General features: G+C 40.0%; 1 protein-coding gene across 1 annotated transcript in view; it reads left to right on the top strand.

Moving 5' to 3' along the window:
* Positions 1-19,357: 19,357 nt before the first annotated feature.
* The window catches only part of SPHKAP (SPHK1 interactor, AKAP domain containing), a gene marked incomplete at its 5' end in the record, with an annotated part of 65,977 nt that continues 59,973 nt past the window's right edge, over positions 19,358-25,361 (top strand). Inside the window, one exon of the mRNA XM_083868937.1 lies at positions 19,358-19,566. Within this exon, the coding sequence (XP_083725063.1) occupies positions 19,358-19,566 (209 nt within the window). The remainder of the gene's footprint in view (positions 19,567-25,361) is intronic.

Genomic DNA, 25,361 nt, shown 5'->3' on the forward strand with positions numbered 1-25,361 from the left:
CAGACCATTTTTACACACCTGGGAATCGCTGCTCAGGACTTGCCTGTTGCATATCACCTACTGCTTCAAGGAAGCAACCCTTTTTCCTTAACCCCTGGCATTGCCATTTTCTAAATAACAAGATCAGGGCTCTTTTGCAAGCATTTCTGCCGCTTGTATAGCCACTATAATCTAATAAATGACTGTTCAAATTCATAGACAGTGGCCTAGAAAGACAGTGAAGTACAATTGGGAGAGAAACCTGTAGTTTTTTAATCACTTGGGTTCCAGCTCTGCACAAGCACATTCATTTCAAACAGTGACCATTCTGACTTCAATGAAGTTGGTTTTGACACAGGCATTTACCACCAAAATTTGCCTGATCGGGGCTTCTGCTACCTCACCAGAGAAGGTCTGATCTACAAAGCCATTAGAATGCTTGTAGCCATCTTATGCTAAAATTTGTCCTGTGAAAACAATAGCTGCTGCCTGCTTTGTGCTGCAGTTGTGTTACAATTAGCAACATCAGCTGCACATCTGTCAAGTACTAGGTATTTTTCACAAAGACCCTCTGCAGGATGATCACTGGGTAAAATCCTTTGTTCAGATTAATCATGGCATAAAGCAAGATATGCGAGTGTAACTGAATGGTGAATCACTGTGCTGTCCTCCCATGCCCCGCCCCCAGAATGTGAACAGGCAGCTTATCTCCATAGAGCAACACCACACCCCTGCAAAGAAAGACAGGCTCTGCAGCTTGGTCCTCAGCCCTATGGACACTGCAGGCAGATGACCATTCTAGGTCATCTCTCCTAAATGAAATGTTAATACATTTACAAAGCTGATTAGTTGAACTGACCCATCTTTTGGTCAGCTCTTCAGTTTGGCTTCAGAAATCCCTTAATAGGATTTACTCTTCTGTTGCAGCTTGCATAGAGGCCCTGTAAATTCAGTCCAGAGGGCTTTTACTAAAGGAAAATGAGGTGGTGTATCATTTCACTTCAGTGCCCTTCAAATAGATGTGCAAAAGCATGAAGACTAGCCAGGTTCAGCGTTGATTTGCATGAGGTCATGTCAACATGATGATTGTTCCTATGAAAAGCACGTGTTGTAGCAAATTCAAATTGCATTGCAGGAACATGAAAGAGGGAGAGCATGGAAACTGCCTCACCAGCTTCCTGACCCACTGAACAAAAAAGACAGCAGCCAAGAAGTTTGACAAAGTAAGCAAGAGAGCTGCATTTGGCAACTCATCCCTACATGCAGCTAGCTCCCTGTCAGAGCAGTGAGCAAAGTGCCTCTGGTGGCATATTTCAATGCACAACCTCCATTCAGCTACACAGAAATTTATTAAACTCTGCACATGGCTGAAATTTTCCATTTGCTGTTTCAACTGTTCTCAAAGTAAACTTCGAGATTTATCCCAAGATGAAACATGTCTAATAGTTATTAAAATTAAACAATCTAGAATAGGAACTTTAAATTTAGAAGAGTAGCATTTTTGTGCATATGTTCTGTGCTGTTCCAAATCTGAACAAATAATGCAACTTTGAATATTGTCATGTCAATGAACCCTGAGACATATCAGACAAGGTAAAAGGGTGGGAGAGAAGCAGGAAATATTGTGGAAATTCTCTCAAAAATCAAGGTTAGACAGAATTCACAGAGAAGAATACAAGGTTATCTAAAAGATAGGAAAATGCTTATCATTAATGTCCAAGATTTGAAACCTAGAAAAGCAAAGAGGCAAATGAAACAGATCTTCAACACTGTAAATGTCCTAGAGATTGTAAGATCTGATGCCCATTCACCATCTCTTTCAGTGCAAGAAGCAAGTGGCCTCAAATGAGGCCACCAAAAACCAAACTCAAACCAAAAAAAAAGGGGTTTTTTCACACAAAGTCAGTAAAACTCTGGGATCCCCTTGTATATAACAGTGAAAGTTTAAAAGATTTTTTTATTAAATATGAACTAGACAAATTTGTGGAAGAAATACATACCAGCAGTTACACTTCACATAATATTATTTGAACATGTTTCTGTATTAAAAATACTTGGGGCTAGGAAAAAGAGTAGAGGATGGCAGATATAGATATATATATTTTTTTTTTTTTTTCCTATTCTGATTCTCAATCCTAGATATTTGCTTTTGATTTCTGTTGGAGGCAGGGCCTTGGGATATAGGGGGTTTTATTTAAAAAAATTAAAACTTAAAAATGGCTATTTCCATGGTGTTATCTCTCGAGAAACTGTAAGCCACAAAGAACATGTAATATATCTGTTTGTGAAATCACAGAGATTTTAAAAAGACCACAATTAGACAGATCCTAGAGCACATCTAATGGGGTCCTTTTTTGAATCATTTTATTCTTCCCAAAGGCTGGCCTGTACTTTTCTTCTTGAATACCCATCCTAGTCCTAAGCACAAGGAAGAGGGAAGCACGACATGGAGTTTATCTCAGCTCACACCCAAAGGGGTCACATTAGTCACTGTCAACTTGCAACTGTTATATAAAGGAGGCAACTTGCCCAACAAAATACGGAAAAAGAGGCTTCAGTGGGCTCTCCCAGACAGTGATTCAGACTTCTACACCTACTCAAAAATCCTCTGAAGGTGTTTCCATCTCTCCTAGGCAGACTAGAAGACAAGCCAGCAAACACAGACATCCAAGGAAAATGGCTAAATTTAGGCAGATAAATACTTCTTCTTGTGCAGATTGGAAATAAAGGCAGAGCCTAAAGAGATGACTATCAAATAAATTGCCAGTGATTGCTTTTGAACTGCCCAGGAATGATGGTATTTTATCTTGTCATCACATCTAATAAACAGAAAATGCAATTGAGTCACTCAGTAGGCAATTGGATTTGATTTTTCATTTCCCTTTGATGCTTATAATTCCATTTTGTGTTAGCAGCAGAGAGGGCTGGGCTGTGACAGTGATAACAGATAATCTAGTAGTGCATATTTTTTCCTAGAACATCATCAAAGTAGCAAGTCGTGATAACCTCTAGCAGCAACAAGGACTAAAGATGAGACTTTCACGTAGAGGCTTTTGCAGCATTACTGACATCATTACACCGCTGCTCTGTAGAAATCAGTTGGCATTTTTCAGCCTAATAAAGCAACCTTCCTTCAGCAAAATGCTGGTGTTAGCTGAACTACTCTGGAAAGCCTGGAGGGGCTCATTTACACAGGGGTTAATGGTCTAAATTCTGCACTTCTATTCCCAAGATCCAAGCCTCCATGCAGACATTCTCCCAGTTTTCGTACCATTCAGCAGCCTTTGCCTTGTGTTCTTCTGATCAAATATAAATTGCATAGCTTAACTTCTTTTCACAGCTGTACAAACTACTTCAGCTAATGCTTACCTAACTTTCACAAGCATAACAGCATTTGTATCATAACCCAGCAAATCCTCCAGACAATTCCACTCAATTCCTCTTCTAAAAGTACTTGAATTGATGTAGGTTCATAATTATCCAAGTATATTCTTAATTGTTTTCAGATCAGTCCTCTTATTACATTTTTTTTTTTAGTCTCTCTCAATTAGGCTCAGTTTAAGTGCTTCCAGCTGAAACATCCCGAGATAAATATTCTTGTGAATACCAAGACAATTGAGAGTTCAAAGCACTGTATAAATGTAGCAGAATTTATCTGTCTGGAACCCAAAAGTGAGACAGTATCTTGAACCTGATATTTAGACAAATGAAGTTGAACCTATCTGTCCCCTGCTGTTTTAACTCAGTGAGTGCTCTGTGCTTGTGACCTGCACTACAGGGCCACCTGACACTGCAGTAATGCTGAAGCACAGGAATAGATTACCTACAGTGCTTATGGAAGTGTCTAGCAGAGAAAATTTTTAAGGACATGTTGGACTAACTGCTTTTGACAGTTGCTTAAGTATAGTTGACATTACTTTCAGAAAAGGAGATTATCTTTTACGGGTTTTTCCAGACCTATTTTGTAGAATTTCATGACATACCAGCATGAAAACCACAGTACAAATTTATAAAACAGCAGCAGTTCACATATCTTGGGATGTGGCATGACTGCGTGGCCTTCTGAAGTTCCTTCCAGCCTGACTTATCCCAATTCCCTGGGTAGCTGTATAGATTGCCATGGATTCACTGTTCTCTGTGCCCCACTGTGACTTTAGAGGTCAGAGCATGATATATAGAAATTTATAGAGGAGGCTAGTGACAAACATGCTGACATATAACCATGGTTCTTGTACCGCACATTTCTTACTCTTAATCTTGGTGTCTGCACACATATTGTGATCTGTTTGCATTCCCCTTCTATTTCTCTCAGCTGTTCTCTTTTACTCTAGAAAGCACCACATTCTGAAGATTTTGGTGGACACCTCTATATGTTTAGGATTTGTCCAAAGTGCTTTACCATTCTGAAAGATCTTCAGATCTGACTGAACTGTATTTACAGATGAATGTTTGCAACAATGAAAAAAACACTTGTTCAAATTTTAATTTGCAGTAGAAGCAACAATTTGGCTGCTACAGCCAATAAACTTTTATGTAACTAACTTTGTGAGGCAGTGAACAGTTTCCCCTATATATAATGGATTAGAAGTATATAATACATTGAGTCAGCCCTAAGATCTCAACATAGAAATAAAGAAACAAGCCCCAAGACATTATAACCTTAGAAAAAAAAATTCAACGTTCTTGAGTTCAATCTTCAGTATAAGTAGCTTCATTACCAGCTAGTATAAATGGGCTTTTGATCCATGGTGCAATTTACATGCATTTATAGCGTGTTAAAAACCCACACAATAATTTTATTTCTTTATCTAGGATTTGCTTCTTAGCAAGTGTTTTCTGAGAAGAAAATATCTTCATGGCTCTATAATAACAAGAATATTTGAAGATTCTGGTGACAGATGAAAACTAGCTATGTTCAAAACACCATTAAAGCTAGTCTATTTTTTTCCCCCTTAACTTAAGGACTATATAGCTGATATTCCAAAGCCATGTTTTTTTTCCTCATTATCATTATTATTATTTCTGGTTTCTTACTCCTTAGTTTAAGAACAATTTGTAGATGCTATGAACTGAATTGAGCCATGAAAACCATCCAAAACTCCATGCTTCATACAAAACAGAGCTCTGTCAAATTTAAGAGGTTCATATGACCTTGTTCATACATGCCAAGGAGGAGAGGACGAGATCCCTCTAAATCCCATGGCACCAGTAGTCTTTGTATTCCAATAGCAAATCAACTAAGTGCACACAGTATAAAACTTAACCTTAGTCTTGTGTTTATTTCCTGATGTTTTCCTGAAAATCAACCAGAAATTAAGAATGTGCTTGCCTTTATATTTCTTAAATAAAAATAGAAAAAAAATCAAACCAAAATAAATTAAAAAGAAACAAACAAAAAAATTCTCCCTCCCCTACATAAGATGATTTTAAACATATATATATATATGGCAATTCCTGATGCAACACTGAGTAAAGCCATCGGCTTGCACCTAGAATATAAGGACTTTTATTTTCCCCCGTTGTCCTTTAGATGGGAAAAAACCACCAAAATCCAAGCAAACATGCTTTGAGCAATATCTCACCCTTTAACATCATATCAAAGGTGAAGATCAAGCCCTTTTCTGCATAAATATTTAGGGAGAGCCCCTCAACACAAGAATTTTGAAACTTAAAAGGGTTTAGGCAACACACAAGACATTTTGATGTTCCACTGAGAAACAAGATCAATAAACTGCAACCAAGCTGAAATATTAGTTCCAAGAAGGATGATAAGGTCCTTGCATAAATGTTGGATTTGAAGAAAACTATAGAAGATATCAGATAGTATATATGTGCTAGTTTGCATTCAAATGTTTATATTTTATCCAGAATCTTACACACATACTGATGTGTGACATTCAGTTAAAGTACTACATATCAATGTGCAATCATAATGGTGTTTGAAGGAAAGGAAATTACTCTACTTGCCCACTCCCTCCCCACCCAGCACATGTTTAAATTCAGCCTATGGAGTATGAAGGGCATAGCTGTCCCAAAGACTTCAGAAAGCAGCCCAATATATCCAAGCAGGTAGTATTTACTTCTAAGACTCAAACTGTGGTAGGGAGATGTAAGAGAGTTCTGCCATCACTGCAGAGAGAGCAAGAATGGATGTTAAAGTAGATTTAACAACAGAAAAATAATCCTAATAAGTGCACGGCCTGGTAGCATTATGCAGTGTTCAGCTTTATATAAGAGTAGGGGAATGGTTGCAGGGATTTCGACTTGGAAATTGAGCATGTACCATGGAGCAGTGAGTGATTGCATACTCCTGAGTCTGCTCCAAATATTTTATGCATACATAAAGCTCAACCAAAGTTACACCAGTTCAGTATGGCATAAAATAAGAAAGTAAGGCATTCAGAGAAGCAAGTCACGATACAATTACCGTCAGCTTTGCCTTCCCCTAAGGTTTAAAAACCTGTAATTGAAAGCTGTGGGAAAACCCCATCAAAGTAGGTCTAATGTTATCAGGCTTTACTTAAATTACTGAGCTACAAACTCAGTTTGATAAAGCTGCTCTGGTAGGGCTCTACTGTTATTCCATTTTAACTTTTATTACCAAAAACAAAATTGAAATGCAGGGCTTACATTCAGGAAATTATTTATATATACTTCTGTTGTTAGAGTGGACTATCCTTAATGAGGCCTGTACATGCAGTACAATATCTTGCTGAAGGCTGATTAAATAGATCTTTAAAAAAATTAAAAAGGAAACAAAAGAGCCCTAAATCAGAAATTTTAAGGCCAAATACCAGTTTGAGCCTACTCACTTGGGCTCCACTGCAGCTTGCTGGAGGTCTGAGCTGCTTGGTGGGTTCTCAGATTGTCTGAATTTCATCCAGGAACGTGCTGAGCTGTTGACATGGCAGATGTCAGAGTTGCATGAGTAGAATCTCTGGTGTGTTTGGCAGGAAATTTAAAGCTTAAAATTGGGTATGACTTTTAAGAATCTGAAAGCTGGTGGTACATTGCAACTTGAATAGGAACAGAAGAAACTGCCACTGACTTCAGTGAAAAGAGAGAACATGCAACCTGAGAGATCAAGGATCAGTAGAGGTGCCCAGTCTGAATTCAGACCACTACTCACACTGCATTTCTTATAATCCCATCCAGGCTTCCTGCATTGCCCTCTCCAACCAGTGAATTGAAATTTGGGTTCCTATAAAGGCACAGTGAAATAGGCCATTCATTTGTGAAGTACAAACATTTTGGCAAGCCAAAAAGGTGCAAAAGTCAACTAGAAGGTAAGTCCTACTGTATATGCCAGCTCTTTCCAGGAGTTGTGAATGGCACTGAAGATTAGAAGAAAGGAACAGGCCCTGTATCAGTGCACTGTCCCTGCCCAAACACCCCCAGCAACAGATGCCTTTAGAAAGACTACAGATGCCTCAGAGACCTGAGGTGTTAGAGTAAAATTTTCTGCAATACCATCACAATTTCAATCTCAAAAATCATTCACAATAATTAATGTGAAGGGCTATTCAAGGAATTTGTACTTTGGCCAAATATCCCCAGCAGATGACATGGTCACTGGGCACAAAAAAGCCCAAAATCACATCTACGTACATGCACCCAAACCCAGATTGTGGCATTTATGAGGATGGGTTTAAGGTGCAATGAGAAGTCAATGACAAAGGAGACTGTTTTTTATCAGTTCTCTGTCCTGGGACCATCTCAAGAGCACGCAGGGAAGAAGATGTACACTGCATTTGTTGCATGGATAATACATAAAAATACATTGGTCTCCTTAAAAAAACTCCAAAATTCCCAAACTCCTCTTTCCTGGGGAAATGCAGAGTGAAAAGGATTTTCTGGCATGAATATAGCAGAACACATAAGGAATAAATTGAAAATTTGGAAAAAGCTACATTTCTTATGCATGCACTGTGTTCTTGTACAGATATAGAGCACGTACACATACACAGAGAACTCATGGTGCTGGAGATTCAGTCAGAAGAGAGAATAGGTAAAATTTATGAAGAATAAAAATGTTAATCCTGCAGAGGACTAAAATTAGGTCTGCTGTGCCTATGAAAAGACTTGCACAAAATATAACATTTTCCAGATTCCAAACTAGTTGGCAATTCCAGTCTTGAAGGTTATAATTAAAGACCAGCTTCACTCTGCAAAAAGGAGTGGAGCTGGCAGAGTATTTTTCTTGCTTTTAGGTGATCAGGAGAGGAAATATGGCAGAACAGCAAAGAAAAATCTATGAAGAAAGATGAAGCAGTTTTTAAGTTTACTGAATTATCAATTACTAACTGACAGTGGGACTACTAAAAATCCCACTGGTGCACTATGACATTCAGTATGGATAGTATGGATAACACTGACGGGTTTTGAAAAATACTGCCAGGAAAGGTAAGGAGTGTCATTAGGTATGTCAGTAAAAGCCAAAAGTACAAGTGATAAATGCTCGGTGTAAAATGTGAGTGTGGGAGAATTCTGTGGGTCTGCATAGGATCTTCACATAACTCTTCTGAGACATTAAAATTAAACAAACTGGACTTTGCAGTAGTTTTTAGATTTTGAGTTATCATAATTTTTTTAATGAATTAGGCAGTAACTTGTTACAGACTTCAGTAACTAGCAACACTGCAACATTCTACATTCAATCTAACTAAAGACTAGCAAAACTTCTGCCCTATTTTAAGAGACTTAAAATGAGATGTCCATGACAGATAATTCATCCTACTATTATTTCTGGTCTTGACTTCTATTAATTCTGCAAAATACTTTTCATTTCAAAAACAAATACCTAGTAATTAATGTTTTGGGAATTTTTTAAAACAATCTAAACACTAATACTTCCTGTTCCAAAATAAAATAAATAACTAGCCATTACTTATCTACTTGTAAGTAAATATGGCTCAGCTTTGAAAATTGAAAGGTTAGTAACAAACACCATGAAATCTAAGCCATATAAGAAATCCCTATCATTATGATAAAATCTTTCCATTTTGTCACACCCTTTTTTGTATTAATTAGTTTCATTGTCAGAATATCTACATGCAATAAGAAAATTTTTAATAATGATTTTCACATTAGCTGTAAGTCCTTAAACAGAGGCAGTGTCCATTTGTTTAGACTGAACAGTTATCCTTATACACATCTTTATTGTCACTGAATTACTGTGGCTTGATTAAAGTTTAATGACATGGCTACTCTGGTGATAAGTCTCTAGAGACTACCGCAAGCTGACAGATCTATTTGTTTCAAAGAGAGCAGAAGTGCTAAAAGTACATAAAAGCAGTAGCTGTAGTTTCAGATTAGCACTGTCTTCTCTAACAACACACAGTGCAGCAAGTATAGCCTGAGCCTGGGGTGTTGCTCACACATTGCTCAGGAGGCTGCCCAACAGAGCTTAAAAAACCCCAAATAAACAATTACTTAAAAATTATTGATCTTTGTCAAGAATTTTTGAAGAGGGCTTTGTGTTTCAGAGTTCTATTTCTTCAACCTTTCCCAAACAAACTATTCCTATTGCACTACAGAAATCTCCAAAGTGCAATAAAACACCACAACATTGACAAAGGTTTTCTGCAGTTGTGGGCCTTACCTTATCTGTTCATACTACAGCAAACTAGTCTCTCCAAAACCATGACAGAACCCCTTCTGCAGCAACAGAAAACACCAACCAAGGTCTGCCAATGCAGACTCACCAAGTTCTAACATTTGCATCTGGGGGGAGTATTAGCATTAACAATGGTATTAGCATTACTGTATTCTTAAAACACTAGAAAAGAAACTGGATTCTTGAGCATAAGTGGGAATTAGTCATCTTAATAAATAGTTTATGAATATGAGATAAAACTCAGAAATTCATTTGCCATTGGAGGTCATTGATGTTAAACAAAATGTTGATTTTCCAATATTTGTTCCTTCTATGTTAACAATAAAATTTCATTTTGGACAACAACCAAAAAATTATTAGCTCTTGAAAACAAAGATTCATATGTATTTTCTCACCTCTAAGCAACAGCAATTTTTTCTAATTCTGTAATAGTTTCTTCATGGTTAGGACCAAAGATGCTATGGTCATAAGCACTTAAGAAATGCAGTGCTGCAGAATCTAATCCAATGCATTTAAATAGCTTTAGAGAAACTTCCAAGGTCCAGTAACTACTTTACATGGATTGCCAATAACCAGTATAAATCAGTGAAAAAAACTGGTCACATTATCTTCAGCTAAAAAAACTTCACCTAAAAGCGAAGGGACAAATTTTGATATTTTTAACATTAACACTTCACTTCAGAAACAAACAAAAAAAAAGGATAAATATTGGCTGTAACTCTTGCAGTTGCCATCCCTGAAGTAGGAGGGCCTACATTAATGTGTTCTCTCAGTAATTTGTGGAAACTGAGGGAGAGATAAGGCTTGTGCTGTTTCCAGCTGTAATTTCCTGATGCAGGCAGCAGAAATGCAACCCTCCCAGTGAGAACCAGTGTTCCTTGCATGTGCTGTGCACAGAGTCTGGGCACACTCTAAATCTAACATTGCCATGCATCAAACACATTCTGCATGGAGCAATCAACTGCACAGTGCATTTTTACTTATCTAAATGTTTCCACACCCTGGGTGGTTTCCCAGCATGGGCACTGCAGGAAGAGCTGGGGGTTCCAGCAGTCAGGAGCCACAGGCAGGCTCCCTACAGCAGTTCTCGTTGGACTGACAAGTCTAATATACAGAGATATTGGACAAATGGTGAATCCACACAGACAGAATTAACAGTCTGGGGAGAGTCTCAGGCAAAAATCAACACAAACACATCTAGAAGTGAGTGCTGACAATGCTCCAAGGGAACCAACCACCCATGAGACTGGATTCACTTTCACCTGATCTATTCAGGCACCTTTCACACGTTTCTGACATGGGACTCCGACAGAGGAAGTTGTGCACAGCTTCCTCCAAGTGAACAGGTGGCTGTTAACTCACTACACACCAAGTGGGTAAAGCTTAATAAATGAGTGTGATTACATGTTATCTTTGAATATATGATTGCCTGCTAATTAGAACAGTAATAAAGACCAGGGTCTAGTATTCTTCACTAGGCTCAGAGCCATAAAAGAAATCTGTCAAGGTGATCCTTTTGTCACCCCAGACAGCCTCTGGTGGCAAACTCCACATTCCAATGATGAAGTTACTCTTTTGTATGAGAGAATTTGAGAATCAATGAGGTACAAAAATACCAGAAAGAGAACAAAACTCACCTGAGAAAGTACAGCCTTCACTGCTCCCCATACTCCTATGCTAATCATGCATTTTATTCACAAGATGTTTCTATTTATATACTGTATCTTTGAGCCTACAGTTATAAGTCTATGAAGCCAAGTAATGAATTTTCAATTAAATTTCATTTATCAAGATTTAATATGCACATAAACATACTCCAAATGCAAAACAACCTGTAAATATTAAAGCTTTCCAGAGCAGTTTTCTGTATGAAACCATATAAATTGCAGATAAAATTTTACTGCACCACAAAATATGAACTATAGTTTACAGCAGAAAAAGCCACATTTATTCCCATCTCCTGATTTTCACATCAAAATATCATAATCAAAATAGTGTAAGAAATATATTTCTATAATTTAATAGTTTAGTAGCAGAGATACTTTTGTCAGAATTAAAATTTAATAGCATTACTCACCTGGACCAATTTTTATCATAACACCTACACAGTAAGGGCCCAATCCTTCCTTCACATTAGCTTATTGTTCAGTGTCAGAACCAAACTCTTCATTTATAGCAGCATGAGAAGATAATCTCACGGGAGAGATGACTGAAGTGTGATCTGTTTTTCTGCTAATATAGTTGGGGATTGTTTTTCTTGGATTTGTTTGTGTTTTTCTTCAAACAAACAAAATTAATTTAATTTTTTTTCACGTTTCACACGGAAACTGGTACTGGCAAGACCCTAAAGAAGTCAGCAAGTCCATATTGTAGTATCAGTGTAACTAATACACTCATTCAGTGTAGCTAAACTCATTCCTTACTGATGGCTTCCCAGCCACTCCCAAGAGCATCCTGTGATCCCAGAGTAATTTTCAGTGACTGATTGTCCATAAATCTCCAGCTGTTATCTAAACAAGTTTTTTAAGACTCTGAGAACCCCTAAGTACTGTGGTCTGCCACATCAGACCTTCATAATGCTTTAAATGCAACCACAAATAAAAAGTATGAAAATAGAAACTAGACCAGACCTAGAAAACTCCTATCACCAAACTCATTAGGACTCATTAAATATTTACTGCGTGTTTGCTCAATGTGAGTATGCTTAACCATGCCAGAAATATTTGGAATTTTGTCCTCCACAAATTCCCAACATACGCCATGAATAAAATGTCTCTCAAACTATTACAGTTTGTATTTTAAAAGCCCTCCAAAAAGCTAGGGGGTGGGAATCATATGTTTCAAAATTTTTCATTAAAAGGAAAATGTTTTTTATTTTACCCATTCCTCTTCCAATCGTAAGCAATTCATCTAATTCAAGTGAAGTTGCATTGCATATCCACATGAAACACTCATTTCTCAAATATACCATTCCCTAGATGAATCTTCAATTACCTTTTTAAATGAGGCATCTCTGACTCCAGCTAATTGTGATTTAAGGAATTAGAAGTCAGACACATAGCAGAAGTACATGTAGCTTGCTTCATTTTTATTACTGTTTCTATATCAAAATGTAAATAACTTGAACACTGAAGTGCAAATTCACTGACAGAAGTCAAAAAGCATATTGTGAAAAACAGATTTGCAGAAATGTCTGCCTTCATATGTAGTTATAGGATCTTAATTTTTTTTTTCTCATAAATCAGAAAATTATTTCAGGATTTCATCAAGTTTTAAACACTCCTGTCTTCTCCCCAAATCTAGATAAGCTCTTTCTGTTCAGAACCATAAATGAAATTGCCTTTGCCTGCTTGAAAGCTTCCCAAAGTGTGCCTTATTGCTTACAGTTATCTATCTGTCTTATCCTTAGGTTTCCCTACAAACAAAATTCCACACAAAAGTGTTTCAGCCCTTACAAACTTAGGCTCTGATGCAATCCTGGGTCTCATGGATAGCTCAAAAATTTATCCTGTAACTTTAACAAGCTTACTGAGAAAATATGGAGGATTACAGGTGCTGGGGTCACATTACTTAAACTCCCTCAGAACACAGAGTAGGTCTGAACTATGACAAAAGGGCTGTGCAGAGGGGTTTTCATGCCTGTGTACCTGTTACAGTGGAAATACACATTTCAGTTTAACAACTGGTATTTATGATTCTAAAAATACCATTAGCTACTATGGTGATGAAAATTGATTTCATGGTAATTTTCAAACTTTTAACTGCATTGGATTTTATACGTGACTGTTGACTGTAGGCATCTGTTTACAGTCTCCCCTCCTGCAGCTATTTAAACAACTGTACATGGTAATTTAGCAGCCTAAAGTATGAAAAACATGAAAGGTCAGGTTTTCACACTTATTTAAGTCCTTCTGGTTTGTAAAAAGGTTGCTAGCTTGTTGTTATTCTCTTGCAAGCCAGAGACTTTAAAATGAGATTGAAGGATTGAAGATTTTTTTTTTTTTAACTGGTAGTAACTGTCCTGCTCTTTTCATATACCTGCATTTTATTGTCAGCATATCTTGTCATTTATTCAAATATATTGCATGAGCAATTTCTCACATTGCATCTCATGAATATGTAATCCACACAGAAAATTAGCACACAGCAGTTGGTATACTCTTAGATGAAAAATCTACCACAAGCTTCTTTTTTCTTCACATTTTAATTGTATGTTCATACCACCTATGCAATTTCTATGCTTCAATAGCAATCTTACAAGGCACAGAACACTATAGACAGCCCTATCAAATCAAACATTCTGCATTACCAGTTACATGGGTATTTGAATTTTCTTTTTCAGTCTCTTTTTTGATCTCTTTCATATTTTCTTGTTTTCTACCTGCCTATTGACATGAAGAAAAAAATGGATAGTTTTTATTGATAACTACTATGAGACCTGTTTAGTAAATTTTTTGACTTGACTTCTTTTTCTAGGGACTGAAATATAAAATATAATACCTATTTCAAATCTAACTGCTCCCAGCAGTTGAAAATTTCACCCAGGAGAACAGCCAAAAATACGAAGCCTGAGGGAAAGACTACATTGGAGGATGGCAGCTAGAATTTAGATAAAATTTCCAAAAATAGTTTATCAATGAAAAATGCTGGTGACTTTCAGGAAGACTCAGAATTCCTGATCCCATTTTCATTAATTATTCAGAATAATCTAAAAATTCTACATGTATTCTGAAAACAGAGCTGACCCTTAACACCACAGCCTTTTAGGTAAGCAGCAGCATTCTGAACAACCTCTGGAGTTGCAGAAAGGGACAAGAGCAAGCAGACAGAAGTTGTACAATATATTCTCACAGCTCATGGGCCATTAGGTTTGGATGCTCAGAGAATGAGGGAAGCCAAAAGCATTTTTTTTCATCTTTATGAAAAAACCCAGGGCAGCAGAGATGAACGCAAAGAGTGTGTTTGGGAATGTGTCACCTTCTGTCTACTCTATATGCATCATCACCTTCAGATGCCTAAAAGATTTCAGTTAATGCTACACATGATGGCTCATTGCCTACCAGCTGGTTATTATTATCATCTTCTGGCCCAGTTCTGAATAAAATGAGTGCATTACTTTTGACCTAAGAGGAACTGTATGGCTCAGTTTGAGCTTATTGCAAACACCAGCTCCTTTCCCTGTGGAATAGTACAGTTGAGATCAGCTGGAACACTCAATTACAAGAGCTCTCTGGTTTACTGGAATGAGAGTGACAACAAACTATTCAGAATTTCAAAAATCTGGGATCAAGTTATTATTCTTGATTTATCATTCAGAATTTAAATGCAGTCTCCCAGCCCCTTCTCTTCCCTCATCTTATACAGGGATGCAGGTAGGCTGAAAATAGAGTGAAGGTTTAGGAGCGAGAGACAGGCAGACAGACTGAGTAGGTTTAATATTTAAACTTGCCTATTACCTCAAAAAAAATGAAATTATGTTAGAAAAATTCTCTTTGTAGTTGCAGATATCTACATAGATGAAAAATAAATCATCTCTCACACATGCCCCATGGCAATGAGCTGCATTTATTAAACGGGGAGCTGTGTCACCAGTCTGGAGTGAAGCAACAAACAACTGTTCATTCTCTTTTGACTACATTCTGACTACATTGACAACTATTTTGGTAAGACCACCTTTCTCTAAAGCTCCTGGCCATTGTCAGTAAAAATCTTGTCAGACAGATCTGTTCTGATATAAATTAAAGTAAGTCATGCTACTTACTTATTGCAATATATTATGGCACCTCTTCAATTCTGGTTTGTTGACTGAGGGTGCTTTAGTCACAGCCCAGGTACCCATCTCAAAGGGAACAGGACTTTGATTGACAGAACAAAACTTCATAACTGTAAAAATTCCAAACCTAAATCAAATCAAAGCAACAAACAAAACAAACAAACCAGGTACTGGACAACAAACTTTGCCTGAAACATATCGACATACAAAAGGTAACAACCTAATCTTCAATGCAAACAATTTAACTAGTGCAACTCTACAAGAAAAATACATGTGTTTATTTTGGGTAAAAGAGGTGTCCCTGTACAGTGTCAGTGCTCAACCATCTATTGAGCAACAAGACAAAGAGAATTATGCAACCTCATCGATAACCTGACTGCACGAGGTTATTGCTTATGCACAATAACCAATCACATGGTAATACAACCAACTGTAATATCCATTTTGGTAAACAAGCATCTAATAGAAAAACATAAACCATGTTAGATGGCTTATAGTTAAAAAACTTTTCAGTAACTACAGGACAGCCCCTTTAACAGTCATTGGAAAAGGGATACAGTTTAGTTATAAAGGACTAACTAAATATCCATCAAAACAGGAATCTGCAGTAATGCCAACTGCACAGCAAACATGGGTGAGGAGGATAAAAAGAGGTTCATCCTAAAATACTTGTTGATTAACACTTGTGTCCAGAGGCCCCTATAAAAATTAGGTGATGCTTGTCCTAACTGCATCAAAGTTTTTATTATGTATGAGAGATGGTTCCTGTACTCGGGATTTGACAATATTTTATTTATTCTGGTAATATTATGCCTAGGTCCAAAAAATATCCTAATCCTGACAGGTTTTTGATCCTGCTTTTGCACCATGCTAAGCTTTCCACCTCTGTACTTTTAATTAGGAGAGTTTTGTACAGAGCAGCTAAAGGAGAAGCAAAGAGAAGAGGAAAGAAAAATGCTGTTTCCTCCAGTCCCCTACAATGTTGGTCTATTCCTGAAAATACCATCCAGTTACAGTCAGTACAGAGTTGTAGAGTTCCTGAGACAAATCAAGTCATGCATAAGCTGAGTTTTTTGGGGGCGTTATTCACTGCAAGTGAACAAAACTTCGAATCTACTGAAGCACAGAATCATGCAAAGCACAGATTCTTCTGGGTTGAAAGAGAGCTCTTGAGACCACTTAGTCCAACTTCACTGCTCAGCAGGATCAGCTAGAGAAGGTTGTGCATGACCATGTCCAGATGTGATTTGGAATATCTCAAAGAATAGCTGAAGTCTAATCAAAGTCCTAGTGTAAGTTTGGCTCCCTCTGATTTTCAGGAATGACTGATACATTTTCTTAGGAGACAGTCAGCTCAGTTTGGTGCTATTGTTTCAGTTTCTGTCAGTTCAAACTAATGGCTCTGCAGCAGTTTCTTCTGCTTCTTTTCCCAACAGAAGGGCTGACTAATTATTTTTAAGCAGCACTTTGGGTTTTTATAAAGGCTGAAATCAGCAAAATCTTAACAACTGGAATAGTCTCTGCCCTTAAAACATAAGAATATTGTATTCTGTGGCCATAACATTCTGTCATCCAGTATTGGAATAGTGTCCTAGGCTGACACATAAAAGACAGCTAACTGAAATGCCACAGTATTCTCTTCCTGTTGCCAATTCATATCTAAAAGCTGAGAGAAAAATACACTCCTGGTGACAGCTTTGAAACAAGTCAATGTGTGACAGTAATCAGCTCTCTTCTGTCAAGCTGGATTCCAGGAAAAAGAATAGGTTTTTTTAGGCTATGTGCCAACATTGTCAAGGAATAAGAACAAAGGCACAAAGTAGCACTTGGCTAAATCCCTCAGAAATAAAGACTACAGGCTTTCAGTGAAGAGGCTTGTGGCTACCTGAGCAAAGGACAATTCTGGTAGATTGTGAAGGAGTCAAGTTGTAATCGCTGGCTCAGAGAAGGGCTCTGATATAGTGAGAAGAAGCAAGAGAAAAGGACATGTCTGTGCAACAGGTTTGTGGAGTTTTTGCAGGATGACAGAAATGGAAAATAAAGATTTACCAATGCAAAAACAAAAAGGAGAAGAAATCAAATTACGTGGGGAGATCAGAGGGCTTCACATCATCTACCAGGATATGATAAAAATCAAATAAAGGACCAGTAAATTGGTAATGTCACTACTATCTGCTGGAGCAAGGGACTGACGAATGGCAGTGTTTATGATGGAAAAAAAGGGTTCAGAGCCTTATCACATCAGGGAACAAAAATCAAACATAAAGGTGAGACTGAGCAACATATAGTCCCACCCCTAATGAGGGAAAACCCTCTCCTATCTTTTTCTGTCTCAGAGCTCTTCCCTTTTGTCAAATTACTACAGGAAAAAACTGAAATTAGAGAGTAGAAAACCTGAACTTCTGGAGTGATAACACCACTGAGAGAAAATGGTAATTTCCTTTCTCAGTCCCTAACTGAAGGTCTGTCTGTCCTTCCCCTTCACAACAGAAGCAAAACATTTTAACAATACCGAAGAAGCTGTTCTGCAAACCCAGACACAAGAATGTGAAAACCGTATCTGTAAAGCAAATAAGCCTTGACTGGCTTTAATCAGTGGCTTAAATGCTGCCTAAGAGACACCTCAATAGTATCACAGAAATCAGGGGCTAAGAGACCTCTGGAGACCATCTAGTCCAACACCCCCAACAGGCTGTTGTCTCTATTTCCTCAACTTCTCCACTTTACATTTAAAACCCAATGCTTCCCTTTGCTTTACCTTTAACTTTAGTGACCATGACATAGCTGCTAGCCTTCCAGTCTCTCATGCCACTTCACATGTTGACAGAAGCTGTAATCCATATCCTTAGCACAAAATCTTGAGATATTTAAAAATTAAGATGAAACTTCTTCCTCTTGGTTATGTGGAAGTCACCAAGAAGAAACCCTTCAGGTTTCAGGTAGCCTTTCTTAACAACAAAAAGTGTTTATTCAGTACTTAAATGATACTGTGCCTTTGGCCAAAGTTGGTTAAGAAGTTTCCACACTGTAAATTGGAATAGAGAACAAAACCTGATTTAATACATAAAATAATTCTCTCCATATGCCCCAGGCCCTTCCAAAACTCATTAAACTTCACAATTTCATAACCATGTGCCAACTAAAGGGAATAGCAAGGTGTAGAAAAGGCAAAGGAATGATGTATTTAAAGAAGAGAAACACTGAGTCTTTATTACAGAAAAAAGAAAAAGGTTGTCCAGAAATGGATCCACTGCCCTTGCCCCCTGCCCTTCCTCTTTGAAGTCACTCAGCAAATCTCTGAACAGAGCACTGGCTGAAGAGCAGGGCTCACCATACATGAGTCGAGCTTTCAGCAGCATTTGTAGATTTGTGTAAGTTCTTCCCGTGGTTTTACTGCTGAATTCCCGTTGAGCAGTGTTTGCTAAGGAACACAAGCATAATATTCATCAACTAACTGGACAGGGCAGATCTTGGGCTTTGATCTTGAGACGAAACTTACTGAAAACAAATCTCAGCAGAAGTGGAATCTTGCCAGCAACTACAGGGCAGTATCAGTTGTCTCCAGCCTTCCAAATTTCACATCTGAGGCAAAAGGACTCTGCAGAACCCAGGAGGCTCTAGGCTCAAAACAGTGCTTGCACCGTGCATCCATCCCTTGTGATTCAAATGCCTTTAATCTCTCCTTTCATGACTACACACCAGTTCTAATCATTTGCACTGCACGGATTCTCTGACGTGGTTATGCAAACACGACACAGCCGAGCCTCAACGCACTTGGTATTTTCCTGAAAAGAAAAAGCAAACAAACCAGGAAAAGTTTGCTGAAAGTAACCAAATAAAATACTCTGAATGAGCTCAAAACATAACCTAACTTGTAGTTAACTCCAGGCTCCTTCTGCAAATGCTTGTGTGTCACATCTGAGACAGCCAGACAGAAATCCCCGTCATTTCAATCACATGGTGTACGGGGCTGGGGCTCCGAGAACATCATGACATTCGTAACGAGGACTCAGCGAGGATCGCCCGTCTCTCTCTGGAGACAGCGAGCACCGAGCTGTCCCCTCCCTGTTCCCACCCTGCGGCCGGAGCGCAACGCCGGCAACTTCTGCAGCCGCGCTGAACTCCGGCATCGCTCCGCGGACAGCTCCCGCCTCCGCATGTCCCGGCCGGGCTCCGGCTGCCGGGCAGCGCTCCGCAGGTGCGAGGGGTGCCGGGCACGGCTGCCCTGAGCGGGGACGGCGCTGCCCGGGGCTCCCGCAGCCCGCACCGCCCGGGGAGCGCAGGGGAGCGCAGGGCCCCGCGGGGGAGGGCCGGGGGAGCGGCGGGGCGGGCGGGGGAGGAGTGAGGCGGAGGGCAGGGCCGGGAGGCGCCGCAGCAGCGCCGGGGACGCGCGGTCGCTGCCCGGACACGGCCGGAGCGGAGGGTCCCGCTGTCCTCGCTGCCGCCATGGCCGGGCGCCCCCCGCCCGCCGCCCCCAGGTAGGGCCCGCGCCCCTCCCTCCCCTCCCCTCCCCTCCCCTCCCTGCGCGCCGCCGCCTGCGCGCTCCGGGCCGCGCCGCCTCGGGGAGGGAGGGAAGGAGGGAGGACGGCCGCCTGCCCAGCGCCGGTGCCGCGGGGTGAGTACCGGCTCCGGGAGCCCCGCACGCCGCCCCGCACCCCGCCTGAGCTCGGCACGGCTCGGCACGGCTCGGCACGGCTCGGCAGCCCGCGGGGCGGGCGGGGGTCCCCGGGCCAGGGCGGTGGCGGAGGAGCCCCGTGTGGGCTCAGGTACCCGCCGGGCGGCCCCGGGAACGGGCGGGCGGCGCGCTGCACCTGCCGGGGGGGGCTCGGCACTGGCCGCGGCTTCGCCCCTGCGCCTAGAGCAGGGATTAGAGCGGTTTTCTACCGATAGAAAGAAAAGATAGACATCTGTCGTCTAAATTTGCTCTAACAGCTGTGTTTCGTGCCGTAGCACCTCGAGAGAGTCGGTAAGTTAATTAGTGCTTAATGATACCTTTAGGATGATGTGCTTTAAATCACTTGGACGCGTGTCCGCTGCCGCGTAAATCGGATCGCTTCACGGTGGAACAAAAAGCTGAAAATCGCTGTAGTTGTGTTGTCCTGGCTCCACCAAAGGCGCGTTTACAGCGGTCATGAAGAGCCGATTAGCGCAAAACTTCCTGCGAGACGGAAATGGATGCACGGATGGCAGAGCCCGCCGGAGATGCGGGATGTGCTTAAGCGTCATTTGCAACAATCACTAGTAAATTGCATTTCGATAGTAGCAGGCAGGCAGAAGTATTATAGACATTGTGCCGTTTAAGACTATCATGGATAAAAAGCATTGTGTTGTCAATTATTACAATTCGTTTTGGTTGAGTTGCTCCCCAGTGCAGTGTAACTAAATGATACGTAAAAACCCGATAGAAATAAAGTTTGGGGAACGCACAGCCTTAAAAGAAAGATGGTGAAACGATGTGTAAATAGCTAAACACACAATGGGAGCTACTTGGGGGAAGGAGGGACAATGACACCTGAGTGGGTGATAATTACTTTGAGGAGAAATTGCTTCTAGTTAGTAGAAGGAAACAAAAAGCTTTAACACAGTCCCTTAGAGACACTGGATTGAAGAGTAAATATTTCATATCAAGAAATATTTACTGACCAAAGCTTAATAATGCTTTTGCACTTTGATCTGAATTGCCTGATCTAGGAATAGTCCTTCCTAATTTTTACCTTGGCTTTTCAGGGTGAATTGAAAAGGATTTAGCTTTTTATTTTTTATTAATCATGGGGAGTAATTTTTAATGCATTTTTCACACTGTGAATAACAAAGAGATTATAATAACTTTAGTATTTTGTGGGAAGTCACAGTCTGAAAGAGGGATGCACGCTTTAAGGCAAGAGTGACTTTTACGTTATCTGATGTGACATCTTGTATTTCACTTTACAAAAATTGTGTAGAATGCAATCTTAACGCCGTGATAAACAGATATTCCAACAGGACAGTCTTAATGGTATCAAGAATTGGACAAGCTGCTGCTTTTCCTTGCCTACGGTCTTGTTCTCATTGTTACAAATTTACTTCCTCGTAAGCCTACAGCCATCTTCCAACTCCATCGTTGTTACTTTGTAAGATTTTCATCACCGTGTTTAGAAACTGAGGAAACCAGTCCTACTCCATTCCAGAGCTCTGCCAGCTGGTCATCTCCTCACCTCTGCTATAGGCCTATTAACCCAGATAAAATTGCCTATTTCTGTAGCAAGGCCGAGGCATGTGAGCAAGGTCTCTCTTTCATCTTCCTCAAGAGTGATTCTCTTCCCAGAGCTTAAGCAGGTCAGACTTCCCTACTCCAAGAACTACCGTTCTCTCTTTCATCTCCTGAGGCTCACCTTTGACACCTGCTTGTTTTTTCTTAATCAAGATAACACTTTCTTTGCTGAAGCTTTAATTGTAAGCTTTCTGTCTGTGAGTAAGGATCACAGGACTCCAGGAAGGGTGACCAGAACAGCAAGGAGTTTGTTCAGGTCTTTCCTGTCTTCACCAGGAAATCTTGTGGGGGGGGGGAAAAAAAAGTACATCTGGGAAACCATGGGACAGATAACTTGTCATCATACACCTTCAGCTCATTGTGCACACCATACAACATTTAGGCAACTTTTAATTGAGATGTAGTTACAGCGGCTGTTGAGAGATACAATGTTTTGTATTGAATGTTAGCATTTAGGAGTTAGCTTACTGACCTCACCAAAGAAAGTTTTCACTATAAAACCGTTATAATCAAAGGCACTTTTCATTTTCCTTATAGAATCACTTCAGGCATTAACTTGTTTCTGTGGCTGTTCATGCCTTATCTCAGTCACCTACACAGATCTTCCTAAATCGAGGCCACAGCTCTGCCCAGTTGCTGACTATCACACATCACCATCACTCCCAGAGTTCAACAGAAACTCAGGGTGCACATCAGTTCCTGCTCAGTACCTTCCCTTCCTTTGGCTTCCATAGCTGAAGGCAAAACCATAAGCCCTGGGTTGGGATGCCAGCAGTCACTGCAGAGCAGGCAAGTGGCCTTCAGGTTTTTACTGATAATTTAACGTTTCCAGCAGCAGCTTCTTGCAGTGAACACTTAGCCTGGGGGTCAGATGAACAGCTGCAGAGAACTGCACAGAACTGGTAGCTGTGACTTTTCCTTTAAGCAGCTAAAAGACATTTTGGATGCATGTTGCAGTTGGGGAGCTGGAAACATGATCTATAAGGATTTATTGTTTGGGGTTTTTGCTTGTTTATTTGTGGTGGCTGGTTTTGGTTTGGTAGGGTTTTTTATGGTGGAGAAAAAACACCCCCACATTAAAATCTTAAATATACCAGCTTGTATTTTGCCTCATCAGGTGAGAGACAGGAGGAAAAATGTATGAGGCAGGAACTTCCTTGTGTTTGGCCCTTGTGTTAGTGACTATCTGGGATGCTGGTGCACAGCTGCTTAAGGACATACAACCACCCCCTTCAGTAAAACTGCAGTTTCTCTGCTCAAGCTTAGGAAACCAAACCTATAAACATACACACTTTTTGGCCAATCATGTATCTGAAAGAAATATTATTTGCCAAATAAAAGCCTTCCAGCATATCTTTTGGACTGGCACCTGCTTTTAGCACCTTTTCTGTAAATACTGGAAAGAAATGGAGGAATTAAAAGTGTTCTTCAATTCAGAATTGGAAACAGCAGTGGAGCTTAGAAGCAACATTAGACTGAATAGTAATTTGGAAAAAATAAAATGCCTGTACAGCCTGTACACTCAACGGAGATGAGAAGTAGCATGTTTTACATTTTAGAAAGTGAAAAGATGAGCCCAAAGAAAGTCTGTCTATTTCTGGGAACTTGCTCTGCATGTAATAAACAAAGTGTTGTATCACCAACACAAAATGATCTTTGCTACACCTCAGAAATACCTGATGTGGCACACAGTGCACAAAGAATGGCTAGGAAAAGCCTTCCTGGTTTTAGAGGATCCTGAGGGAAACCAAGCACTGTTTACATTTGATGAACATGCTAGGGCTGACCACAGATGTGAAGAGGTAAGATATTTAAAGCTGAGCAGAGATCCCAAAGCTATGGCTGTATCAGAGGCTCCTTACAGGCAGCAGGCATGTGGCACACGCTCAGTGCCACTGAACTTACACCGTAACACAGTCACAGACAGAGCTGACAGCTGCTCTTATGCTCCAGCAAAGCAGCCTGGATCTTGTATAACAGAGAAAACAGATTTGGTGGCTTTGAACTAAGATGCTTTTAGGAATGAGTGAAATAAAACTTTGATCCTTTAAGGAGACAAGATTGCAGGCAAAGGCTCCACAACAGCCATGGGACTAAGCTACAGATAACAATTAATTTGAGTAAATCATTAAAGAAAAGAGAATGCCAACAAAAATAAAATAGACAGAAAAGCAACACATAAACAGAAATAAATACTAAAAATTTATTCTGAAAAATTACCGGTGATGAGTGAAATAAGTGAAGAGGAGCAAGGGGTAATGTTTGGTGGGACTGACCACATAGACCACATTTTACAGGTCTGCTCTCCATATTTTTCCATCTCTATAAGTAAAGGAGAAACAAATGTATTACAAATCTTATTTAAATGAAAGCAAAGAAATCCTCCAAACAAGTGAGTAATTTCAGAACTCCCATTATCAGGAAACCACATGCATAAGAGCAGCAGCTGGCATCACATATGAGGATGAGATTTATTTTTCTGCACTCATGCAAGAACCAGTACTGCAGCCCAACCAGAGGAATCAGTTTAATATTTGCTGAGTATGCTTTTTATTTGCAAATTAGCAGGTGAATGTACCAGATATTATGAGTGGAGCAGCCAGAAAAATTATCTGATAAGCTTCAATATTCACTAACTTCTTCCAGTGTTAGTTTGAGTCTCAGTGGTGGGCATTCCTGAAATGACAGGCCGTGCCCTGTTTTCATGGGCAATTACTTTAAGCAGTTCACTAACCTGGCTAACCTGTGTTGTTAGACAAAATTCTCAGAGATGCTTTCCTTCAGTGAAGTCAGGGGAGAAAAAAATCAGCTGAAACAAGAAGGAACCTAAATTGTCAAAGGTCATAAGTCTGTGCATGAAGAATCTGATCTGTTGAGGAATGGGACTGTGGGTGGAGGAGGGAGAATTGTAGAAGTAGTAAAGAATTTAACTATAGAATTTCCACGCTTTGTTTCACTAACCCACTTGCACACTAGAGTGACAAAACCATACTGCTTATGTCCAGGCTTGGCATCTCCACTTCTTCCTTATTTAACCAATCCCATCTGTTTTGAATTCTTTAATCCTGCCTACCCTAGCCTCCCACATGAATTTCTCACTGTTTTCCTGAAAATATCCATTAATCTCCTCTTTCAGCTCTGGCTCTAATCCCTTGCATCCCATCTCCCCTTTCTGACTGCAATAGTTGCAGTAGTGTCAGTCACTCTGTTCACAGTCTGCCTATGTGTATCAACCCTTCAGTCCTCTCCTTCTCCAGACAGACTTGAAAAATACTAACTATCAGTGATAATTTGGAACATCCATATTCTGTTGCTGTGCTGCTCATTTTGTGTATGATTTAGGTTATGACCTCCCCCAGTAATCTTTGTAAGCACAGTCACTAATTAATCAGGGTTTTGTCATCTCCTTCCTCAGACCTACATTAATCATTTTATTCTTTCTTGTTACGTGTGGTTGGTTCAGCTCCTACCTGAGAAGGCAGGGGGGGAGGGAGGCTTAGATTCATGGGAATCTTTATCCGCACTGTGGATAATGAACCCTGGTCACTCCTTATGCAGCTGTCCTTCCCTAAACCTGAGTGTAAGAACACCCTCTATAGAACAGTGTTTTAAGCTGTGATTGGCACCTGAGCAGCCAGAAGCCACATATGCAGACAGCAGTGAGGTGTGCTGGAGGTGCTGATGAGCAGGAGCAGGCTGAGAGGGAGGCTGAGAGAGCTCCCTCCTCTGAGGATACCAGCCTG

The sequence above is a fragment of the Zosterops lateralis genome, assembly GCF_965231275.1.
Source record: "Zosterops lateralis genome assembly, chromosome: 10".
NCBI lineage: Eukaryota > Metazoa > Chordata > Aves > Passeriformes > Zosteropidae > Zosterops > Zosterops lateralis.